This window comes from Apostichopus japonicus, chromosome 16, assembly GCF_037975245.1.
Source record: "Apostichopus japonicus isolate 1M-3 chromosome 16, ASM3797524v1, whole genome shotgun sequence".
Classification (NCBI taxonomy): Eukaryota; Metazoa; Echinodermata; class Holothuroidea; order Aspidochirotida; family Stichopodidae; genus Apostichopus; species Apostichopus japonicus.
The window spans coordinates 22,427,822-22,440,084 of NC_092576.1; the positions used below are offsets into that span (position 1 = coordinate 22,427,822).

At 34.8% G+C, this 12,263-nt stretch overlaps 1 protein-coding gene across 1 annotated transcript in view; it reads right to left on the reverse strand.

Annotated features, from left to right (window-relative positions):
- LOC139982813 (uncharacterized) overlaps positions 1-12,263 on the reverse strand; it is an 890,000-nt gene that overhangs the window by 690,061 nt on the left and 187,676 nt on the right. The window contains exon 13 of the mRNA XM_071995913.1: positions 910-1,118. Coding sequence (XP_071852014.1) covers positions 910-1,118 — 209 coding nt within the window. The remainder of the gene's footprint in view (positions 1-909; positions 1,119-12,263) is intronic.

A 12,263-nucleotide genomic window follows, 5' to 3' on the forward strand; every position in this document is an offset into this window, starting at 1 on the left:
TTTCTAATTGTCGTTGTCCATTATCAGTTTTAAACTTCGATGGAAAAATTTAATCCACTTTCACCTGAGATGCAGATTTGCCTTAAATTATTGATATCGTAATTAAAAACAATACAATTATTCTTTATAAATAAATAAGTTACAATTACTTTATTTTTTTTCCGCTTTAATATTTATTTATTTATTAACTTAATTTGATTGAGTATTTTTGAAACTGCGACAACTAAAACTGTTTTATTGGTTGTTTGTTTGGTATACATTTCAGTTTTGTTAGAGTAGTATAATTTATTTGTTGGGTTTTGAACAATAAATTTATGTTTTTGCTATTTTGTATTGCCATCATTCACTACTTTAATATTAACAATGTTAAACATATTTGTTAAATTAAAGTTACATAATTAAACACATATTTTGGAGGTTTTAATTTCAAAGGTAACAATTTAGTATGTATTAAACTCAATACACTCTATTTTAGAATATTCATTATACTCACTAGAATTTAAAAATCCAAGTACCTTGTGTATATAACTCTTGTTTGATCCTAATAAACATTACTGTCATTCTAAAATCCATGTCTGAGTTAAATTGTAACAATCATCCAAACAAAGAACATTTTAAACAACATCCACACACCCTTCAGACCCTCTCTCACCAATAAACTCTAAAAATGTTACCTATTAATCCATTCTATTTTGTTTCATTTATATTAACACCCTATAGAATTCCTTTTATAATCGCCTAATTTATTCAAATAAATCCACTTAAACTAATTAAGTCCAGTCCTTAACATTAAAATACAGCAGACTTTACATTCCCTATTGTTAGTTTAATATTGATAAATATTATTAATTACATTAATTCCCTGTTTAACTGTTATGATGATTCTAACATCTACAACAGCATACTTACTTCAGCTGCTTCAAGCTTGTACACTGTGAGGAGTAAGACAAGATGGCCGCCAACTCTTCATTAGTTAGTCTCCTGTAGTCGTCATAGATCCACAGCTTCTGGAGAGAACTCAGGATAGAGAGAGATAGACCAGACTGAAGGATAAGGTTCAGACCAGACTCATCAACTCTAGGAGAGCATCGGAATAGCTCCACACAGGAGATAGGAATCTAGAATGAAAGAATAGAGTTACTGATAATAGAGATAAATATATTGGATTTGGTTAGGATTAAAATATTTATTATGATATTATGAATAGGAAAAAAAAACGACTTAAATATAAAGTAAAAGTAAAGCGATAAAGAAGGACAATTATGTTGTGTTAGTTGTCAAAAGGAATATATTTATGGAACGGAAATAAGGGGTTGATTTTAGGGGGAATCGAATACAGACAGAAATAAATGGTTTAGATTGGAGAAAATAGATCGGTTATGTAGGATTCAAGGAATATTTGTTATTGTTTTTTTTACGATAAAATGATTAATTAAAAGATTATTGCTTGTAAGTATGATAAAAAAAAAGAATGCAAGGATACAAATGAACAGAGTGAAGCAATTTTAATTTATTAATCTATAGGAAACACAGCTCAAAGACGGGATGAGAAGTTTACAAAGATTGGGTAATCAAGAATTGAGATTATTCTATATTTTGAAGAAAAATATTGACCACATTTATTTTATTGTGTTTTTAATTCTGAACTTTCAGACGAAAAATGTAATTTCAAATTTAAATTGTAGTCACTCATGTAATTGGAATAATGAAAAGGAAACTTCAACTTTAACCAATGCAACGGTTTTATAAAGTTTAAGGATTTATGGAAGAATTTATTTCTAAATAAATTAGCTGTTACTGATAATTAAGATGCAATTAAGAGAAGCAGATGTAGATCAACTTCATGCTTCAAGAGAGAACGGTTGATAAGGCTTGAACTAATATTTTAATTAACACATTATTTAATTATTAGACATAACCCTATTGCAGTGAAGTAAAATTTTGTTGCTTTCACGCTTTGAATATTTATGTGTTATGTAATAGTCAGTTTGTAGCGTTAGCTTTTGCACGTGTTTCTTTAGTTCTGTATACGCTGTCATCATGGCCAGCAGCGTCTCTGCAGAGCTCCGGGGTTCGCTTCATTATCCCTTTGGTATTTTGTTAATTTTTATTACTCTGGATCTTTAACTGCCCAGAGTTACCCATATCTGGACTGTCTGGTGGTCAGGAAGGAGATGTCCCCCTTCTTAGAGGCAGGATGCCTCAGGTTTTGGACGGTTATCGGCTTCAGGCTCGAGGCCACTGGTATCCAAGATGGCGTTCCAACTTACAGCGAGCTGGCGTTGAAGGAGTTTCTAGATGTCCGCGATCTTACGCGCCGCGAGCATCTTCTTCTTCTTCTTTTCTTTTCTCGTCTCAGTTTAGTATTAAATCATAAATATTGGTTCATAAATGCTGTACGTACCCTTATTGTTATTTAATTAAATTGTAGTTTTTAAGTGTTTGGCTAGGCTGTACTTTACTGTACAAAGTACATGTTAGGTTGTATTTTTGGACCTTGGCCCTATGGGTTCGTAGTGTGTGTTTATCGTTAAGCATGTGGGTGCTATTCATTTCATTTCATTTATTGCGTACTATTATACTGTTGTGTAATTGACAGTAAAGTTGTACTGATTATTTATTGTACCTGTATTTTAGTATTGTACTGCTCGTTGTTTAAAGAGTATTACATATTTTGTATTCTGAACATTATTTGTTACTGTTGTTTATTAAAGTTATTGTCTCAGAGATTGTCCTTGAATCTTAGCCATTCTGGACAGCTATAGAGCGACAAGACTCTTGAGAGTTTGTGGGTTCAGGAGGTGAAAATTCCTACTGTCTAGGAACAGTTAGGTGAAAATTCCTATAATGGGTTGTAGCTGGCATGTGTTGCCCTGACCATTATTGAGGTGCTAAAAGTCCTCACCTGTTGGCAAACATATTGTATTATTTCAAAGTGCAGATTATTTCATAATGTTCATTTTACATTGTTCATTATACATTCGTACAGTATTGCGGTTATTCATTCTTTATTCGGATTCATGTTATTGATATTGCGTAGTATTGAGTATAGGTTTTCCCCGAGTTTTAATTAGGTTAAAGAGTTCATTAAGCCATTTAAGTTCATTAAGCCATTTATTGTTCATATGTATATTTATCATTTTATAGAGTTTGCAATAAATTGTCAGCCGTTGTTTCAACGCAAGAACACTCTTGCATCCTCATTTATCACTGGTGAGTTCGAAGCGAAGGACCCTAAATCTGGTATTTTTCCCCCGCCATCCGCGGCTTGCTTCACTTTGATTGAACATGAATTTTAATTATTTCCAGTTAATAAGATTTGTTTAAATGATGACGTCTATCTCTGTTTAGTTCTTCAACTATTAAAAGCTCATTAATTTTATTTAATTACCATCTCATGGAATTTACCGATAGTACTGACTTCATTCCTAGGTTTGAGTGTGACTTAACTTCTAGTGAATTTTTCGAAATGTAACATATGCTTTCTTCCTTTGTGTTTGTAGACATTCCTAATGGGGGTAATGCCTATGATCTTAACTTTCTAAAAGTTATCGTTTCTTCCAATTAAATAACACCAACCGCTTTTTAAATCTATTTCATTGAACATAATGTTATGATAACATAATGTTATGATCTAGTAATGCATGTATCTTATCCCTGAGCGCTTAATTAAATTAATTAATTACTACTTTTCAGTTTAATCGGGTTGACCGGGTCTTCATTGTAATAACTTCTGTTACTATGTGAACATTTAGCGGACAAACGTAAATTAACAAACAAGAGATAAATCAGGTAATTACAAGTTAAATGTGAGGATGGCGCCCTTTTAAAGCAAACATCTGTTTTCGATTGATACAATTTGAAATTAGTGGCGCACTTTCAATTTTAAAAACGTTTTAGCATTTTAAACTGGGATGATGTACATGGACATATCTCTGGTTGCTTGAAAATGACGTACGACTTTTAAAATGACTAAGACCAAAACAAGAAAACAAGATGTAACTGTAGGCGGAACACAACGTTCGAATAACTGTCAGAAAGACTTAAACGACAGTTTTGCTTTTAAATAATTATCTTTTTATAATCATTTTGTAATATAATTTGACTTAAATTAATATATTGGTGTACAGAGTTTTGAAAGCTCTCTATTAAACAGATTATATTTCACATTTAGTGTCAGGTATATCAATTGGCAGGAGTTAGGTCATTCAACTTATAATTATTTAATAAATAACATTATTTCAGACAGTCTGCCTGGTAAAATGAAACTGCAGGCTTTTTATATGTAAGATGGTCAGCTCTTACATAAAGTTTTCTTTTGTACCATAGTTTTACTTGTTTACCTGTGCAGTGCTCACTGTACAGAGGTCTATACATTTGTACAGTATATTTGTATGTTGTCTTGTGGTAGTGAAAAGGGGGATTAAGATTTCTCCTTCTGGTTGCTAAGTAACTATCTTTGTTCTTCCTGGAAATTAGCCCTCACAGGAAATGGGGTCTGTGTATACTGTATATATTATAGGAACAAAGGAGTTTTGTGAGGGTATAGGGAGTCAGGGAGTTGGCCATAAGTATTAGAGCAACACAGTTGCACAAGAGGAGATCTATATAGTTTTAATGCTGGATAGTTTGTTGTAAACCTTAATTTACAAGTTCAATTTACTGTAGTCCTTATTATTTTATGGAAGGAGTCATATTCACCTGACAGTCTGGGACACTATTTACTATAAAGAATATTATTTACTTAGAGGATATAATTTTACCATAAAGGATAGGCCGGGACACCATTTGTTATAACTGACATTATTTTACCACAAAGGATATACACATTATTTTACTGGAGGATAGCCTGGGACTCTATCGCTTATTAATTAAAGGACACTATTTCGTTGGGATCAGACATTAAACCATTTATCTGTTCAACTCTATCTGATGTCGTGGAAGACCTGTACCTGATGTCACCAGCATGCAAACTCACCAGAACAGCTTTATAAATTAAGTGTATTTACTTTACTTTTGGGTGCGCACCTCACTACTGAAAGTTGTTTTATTTAATTCTTTGACTGGGCCCAGATCAGCTGTACTGTATATTGCTTGTTATTCATAATTATAATTTCTTTTGATCCAATCCAGTTGAGTTTTCTATTTTTTTTTATGTGTCTTGCTCTGTGTTTGGTCTTCACACCAAACCCAGAGTTCTCTGATCAAGAAAAACATTTATTTTCAGTGGCAAACACCCTTACATATATAACTTGCTGTAACTTCAGATCACGAAGATTGAATAATTTAGGTCCTTACTATGATCAGTGTGGATTGCTATATATTGACTTGTGTGAAGGCCTAGACGACAAAGTTATGTAAGAACGAGTTGGACCAATTTTTGTGATTTAGGATTTTTTTAAAGAAAACAAGGTTTCTACAGTACTGTGTTTATGTATATTTTCTTAGCTAGAATAAACAATTGTTCGCGAAATAAAACTCATTTTACATCTGCCAGTCGAGAATTTTAATGACTAGTTTTAGATTCACTTTAGTTGAAAGCTTTAATGCAAACTCAGTGATCCGACTGTATTTTATTGCAAATTGTCAAATCCTTGTTAGGTTAGATATGCTTTAACTGGGCCTTTTGTGATACTCCGTCAACAACTCGGTCTAATATATTTTTTTTTAATGATTTAGAATTTCCAAGAATGTCTTCTTTCTAAAGGTATGCCTACTATGGTGATATTTGAATGTTTAAGACTTCTAAGGTAACCATAGCCTATGTTAGTTTTGTTCATTGCTAATTAGGCTATGGCTTGGTCAATATAACAATTCTAGCCTAGGCCTCTATACCATACCGTCAAATTATGTCACTGATCAATGTTACAGTTTTAGCTATTACTATTAGCAGCGGTTTCCTCTCCAAAAAATAATCCAACCTTAAAATCCAGTCAACAGGTCAATTGTAACAAACAACTGAATGAAACAAGCAACATCTGCAACCTCCACCCAATATAACACTAAACCATTCATTGCTAGTGATAGATGAACACAGGTATTCAATAGCATGAGTCACCGATATCAAATACAGGTGTTTCTTACATCGGTCTACACATTTTGGCGCCAATAAAGAAAATCATCATTGTTGGAGATACTCAACGTTGTGCATGCCTGGTGAAAACAGACAGTTTAAGAAAGATGTTAATTGGGTATTTGGTAAGAAAAGAGTCGAGGCTCCCATGAAATTTATTAACCCGATGTTTGAAGACTAATTTGCGTGGTTGTTTCTTGTGAACCTTTTTCTGAATTTCATGTTGATGCCAAGTAAGAAATTAATTATGAGATTAAACAGTTAAGCTATCTTTGCAAGCCTGAAACTAAAAATGCATTAGAACACATGCGGTAAGGAAAATAGAAACTTCAATTAAATTACTAGTTTTCAGCAAGAACAAGTACAGTAAATACAATCGAATACTAACAAAATGAATAAAGGAATAATAACAAGAATCATAATAATTCTCTATTTTAGCCTTGAGCAACTGGGACGGTGTTTGTAGCTTTATTTCTTACACATATATGCACTGTTGAACTGAAACTACTTGAAATTTCCCATGTCCCATCTGGGTCACGGTAACATATACAAAAGTGGATGTTTGCCCCTACAACTCTTCATTTTCTCTCCTGTAGGTAATTACAGTGTTCTTCTCGCTTAGACAATGAAGATTGTATCATATTTAACTTCATTACATTAGGGCGAAACCCTTTCAATTCGAGAGGCATTGAAGACTCGCCCCAAACTGCGTGCGGCCATCTGAAAAAGTTAACTTTCCGTGGCTTGCAAGTGACGTTTTTTTTGTGTCGCTACAAAATGCAGACAGTACAGTAATGAAACGTGATACCTTGTTATCTTTAGCTGGACCTGAGATGTCCATCGCTGTATGGTTTGTATACTGTGCTGTGGGTATTGACTACAGCTGTATGTACTGACTGTACATTAGTGTCTAATTACCGATGGTAGCAAGCTGTATGTGTATTTTCTGGGGTCGATGGTGGTGTTTAACACTTATGTTACACCTCATTGGAAACTAGGTCAACTTACCAGCATTAGACGTTTCTTTTTGCGCGAGTCTTCACACCCTTTAACAGTGCACGTACACCAAGAAATCACAAGGAAAACAGTCATATGTTACGATACGGTAAGTTGCAAAACATTGGTAACATAGTGTAATTTGGTTGTTTAGTCAGTTTCCTTTGGGTTCACCCTATTCTTAATATTATTATATCGAGCTTTATAGCTGGTCTATCACAGTGTGGAGATTGTTTTAGCAAATCACTGTTATCTTTAGATTCTTATCTATTTTTATTTTACATCTTTACTTTTTTTCTTCTCTTTGAGTCTTGTTTAAATACAAAAAGAAATCAGGTTAGTTGTATGATAATATTAATTTACTTCATTTTAAACTGTTTATTTGTTCTTTTCTTGTTTAGAATGTTTCATATCTATATCTTTCAGTCTATCTGTAATGCACTATATTCTTATTATAGTTCCTTTTCATCATTTTTCTTATCTATTTGTCTCTTGTTTCATCGTTGTATTTTTTGCCCAAATGGCCGCCCATACAGACGTGGACTTGGATGTAACTATAGAAGGAAGTAAATTGTTTGGCCAATTTGTTTTATCGGTAAGTTTGCTCCTACATTCCTGAAAACATATCGAGTTCACAAGATTTATCAATTGACCAATATATCAGAGGGGATTTTTCTGTTGGCGATTGGAAACTACTTTGACAAGTCTCAATTACGCAATCGAAAACAAACAGCCAAGTATTTGAATCTGCTTTTGAAGAACTACTGTACTTCCCTGTTTGTTTGGCGTGATTCCCCACAGATTACACACAGTTCTGGCTTACGAAATAAGAAGACAATGCAGCCTTTGACAGATGTTGAACATGATACAGAGAGAATCTCGGGTCTATCGCAAGTCTAACTCTAAATCCTCTAAATCTAAGTCTAACCCTAAATCTAAATCGAAACTCGGATCTACCTCGAGTCTATCGCAACTGTCAACGCAAAAAACTCTTGTATCACATAGGCCTATGTTCCTTTCACATGCTTAACGAAACGTTAGGCTATGGACAGACAATGGCAGGGGTTATCATAACGTTGCATTTGAAGTTGAAGCTTGTATTGTGGGTCTCATCAGTTACAGTGCCATTCCGCCATAGGTTTTGATCCTTTCCGCCATGGTAGAAAAGCTGGAAAACTATGGCGGAAAAGGTAAACTTAGGAATGGATTTTACTCAGGAAAATATCGGTGAAACTTTCTTTGGTTCGCGTTGAAGGATATGTACACGGTCTTCATATGTGATGGTTCGCTGGATAGACTGAATTGTAGTTAAGACAAGGTTGGAGATTAGATAGTCTTTGCTATACGTGTTGAATGAATAGTTTTAATTGTAAGTCCATAGGCCCATATATATAATAGTTGGTTGAATAAATCAAATTACTTTAGGTTGATTGTTTATTAAAAAGACCAAATTTGTGTATTTTGCAGGACTAGGTACAGTAGTGTGAGGCGAAGTAATAAACATTGCATATAGGCCTACAGTGCACCCACAATAATGTGCTCTTTCCGCCATGGTGGTTACATTGTGGAATGGCACTTTTTCTATGGTGGAATGTACCGATGGCAGCATGACACGGTCCCCGGTGTACTCTAGTCCTATCTATAGAGAGCAATGTAACTCTGGCCTAGTCCAAGGACTTCAATAGCAATACTCAATGATCCAACGCCAGCAGGAAGAAAAAACATGACATCAGGGACGGCGATTTGTTTCAAATATTGGGGGGGGGGGGAGGTTTGCTCGGATGCAGGCGCGTAGCAACTTTCATCCCCAAATTGTTCGTGCGCTTCGTGATTTATGTATATGTATATATATATATATATATTTATATATATAAATATATATGAGAACCAAGTTTTTCCCAATAGTTTTTTTTTCATCCATAACCTTTATCAAGATTGTCACCAGTCACACGTCATGTTCGACTTCATTGCATCTCATGTGGATCATTGCTTTTGTAGGTAATACTACGTAAGGGCCCACAATACCTGTCAGCCCCACTTTTCAAGGATTTAAGCCCATTATTTGTTCAGAATTTGAATAATAAAGTCACTTCAAAACATACACATAATGTTGCACAAAATTCATCTATGGATAACCAATAAAGAAAAACCCCCTTCAACCCCTAACAGACCGGTCAAAATTGCATGAGTAGAGGAAAGTATGATGAGGAATGTTGGTCAGGGAATTTTTGAAAACACACAGTTAATTTATTGGTGTACAAATATTAAAACCTCTTATAGCGGCTACTATAAAACTTCGATATCATAAAAAAAAATACAAAAAATATGCTCCAGTGGGGGCGGTCGCCCCCTTAGCCCCCCCTACCGTTGGTTACGCGCCTGGATAGAAATCTTGCAGGAAACAGACTAAATGGAAACCCAGTGAACCCATATCGATGTGGATCATACGTATGATTGTACGTACTTACACTCATACACAAGATATGTACGGACATTATGATAATAATCATGAGTGACAACATGCTATATGGTCACAGGTCACAGAAACGACCACGAAGAGACATATACCTCATGCAGCATATGTAGGTTGAAGTTTTAGCCACCGTCAAATTTGATTTGGATAAATAATCTCACGCATTTTCAATTTATAGCCACAAAAAAAAAATATGCCACCAAATATTGGGGGGATATTATATACTATATCCCCCCAAAATAAAATATGGGGGGGACATGTTCATCCCATCCCCCCATGATTGCGGCCCATGCATGACATAGGCTCAGCCTTAGCATGTTTAGGTCTAGGCCTACAGTAGCTGAAGTGTGGCATTAGGCCTAGCCAATGACTTTCAAATATACTTTGATCAAATTCAGTAATTGAAATCCTAGTACTCTTCATGTACTCTGGAGTTATATTCTGTTCTGGAATATTGTGGATAAATTCCAACTTGAGAATAGCAAAGGTCAAATGAAATTCATGGTTTCCCAGCTCTAGAATGAGATTCAACATGTGAGTGTGTTAGCGACATGTGTTAGCAACATGTGATTGTTAGCAACAGGGAGTGTTAGCTCAGTAGTTAACGCCGGTGCCTTTCAATCATAAGGTCCAGAGTTTGAGTCACTCCAAGATTAATTTATGTTGTCCAGTTACAGAGTTGTTGACAATTGACAATTCATAATCATGGACATTAAAATATGAATGTAAGAGACTGAATTCCGTCAGCTTGATGGCTTCTTCGCGATTTCCTGCTTGCAGGAGGACCTAAAATACAAACATACAACATTCCATCATAGATGTGTTATATTGTACAGTAGTTGTGTCACCCAAGCTACTGCAGCATTATACAACACCCTTTCTTGTTCAAGGCATCCAATGTAACAAATCCATAATTTCCAGGGTAACGCTCATTAACCTGCAAATGCACCTTTAGCTTAAATATCACAATTCGTATATGCACATTTTAAGTATTTTACGAACAATAAGCACAGGGTTTTTGAGATGGCAACTATTAACATGTTAAGAGGATCACTCACAATGACCCCTGTAGTGCTATATTGCTATCTGGATACAAAAGATCCATAGAACTTTTTTTCTAGAGTCATTTCATTTGCCAGTGAATATATCTGAATAATTAATTTGATTATGTTATTGTTTCACTTTTGTTTTAAAAGTCACTGAGGCTCTAACGGCTCCATGATGTAATAATTCAACCATATTAAGAAACCCTGTAGTGAAGATGAAGACAGAGACTGTACTGGATGGAGGAGATCAGTACCTACGAACCTATCAAGCTTCTTTCAGTATCCTTTACTTCTTGACGCACAGAATGACATAGGAATGGTAAGGAAGTTTGCTTGTTTGTTGTGACTGGATTTACCAAACTGCCTTAATAGTGGGTATTGATTTGATTCATTGCAGGAATCTGAAAGTCAACTTTAAAGTACCATTCCAAATATTTGTCTCAAATACTGCACTTTCTTCCTCCCCTGGCCCCCCCATCCCTTCCAAACCAGTATTGGTATTGGATCCTCCCTGCCAATAAGACAAAAAGTGGCCCTCTACATGAAGTAACTTTTGTCTCGTAGCCCTACGAATAAAGAATGCTATTATGGAACGTGGAAAGGGTCAACGTGAGGCGCCGTCCACTCAGGAATGGTCGTTGGCTCAGAAACCGTCCACTTAGAGATCGCCGCTGAAATACAGCAGCCATCCATTTTGAAATCACCGTTTAACGTGAGGTGCCGTCCATTCAGAAATGGACGTTGACTTAGAAACCGTCGCGACTGAGAAATGGTCGTGATTCAGAAATCGTCCATTCAGAGATCGTTCACTCAGAGATCGTCGTCTCAGAGATTGTCCATTTGAGTGACAGCCAAACTTGCATATTAATATCGTGGGCGGGGCGTGAACTTTTCAATCACAGAGTCCCACTCATACTGTACTCTTTCATTGAATTTTCAATCAAAAATTAAAATAGATCAAAAAGATGATATACAACTTGAGGAATTTGTGAAAATCGGTTTCAACAACAGAAGAACAGCAGATTTGTTTCATTGCAGTGAATCAACTGTTATAAAAGGAGGCGTGCTTCTAGGTTTCTGGAAAAAAGATGGATCTTTCGCAATACAAACCTAAGGTTAGTATGATGAGTGTATGAGTACGGTGCTGGTATTCCTCAGCTTGCGGCCAATCACTAATACTATAGACTTGACCCTCATACTCGGTTGTTTTGATCCATTTCATTCAGTATCAGTTCGTATACTCAATCTTCGGGAGTTTGTGCATGTTGAGACGACATACAATTAAGCCCATTAGTTTTTTTAATTAATAATTCGTGATTACCAGTGGTAATTTTTCCAAAAAATTATTGATTTGTTAGTATGAATTATAATTTTGCTGAAATGAAATACTTGTATGTTTTAATGAAACATTATTTGTAACAATTAATGTCGTATTAAGAAGTACCACACATGAAGAATTTTTAACATGCAATTATATACAAATTTTAATTTCATACAAATTTTAATTTCTTTAAAGGATTATTGATTTGTTAATACAATTTATTTATTTTAATGATATACTATTAAATTTGTCATGAAACGTTACTTGGTAACACTGAATTGACTAATTCATACTAAGGTATCATTAAGTGTTTACAATGTTTTGTAAATTTGTAACAGCTAGTGGAATTACTTT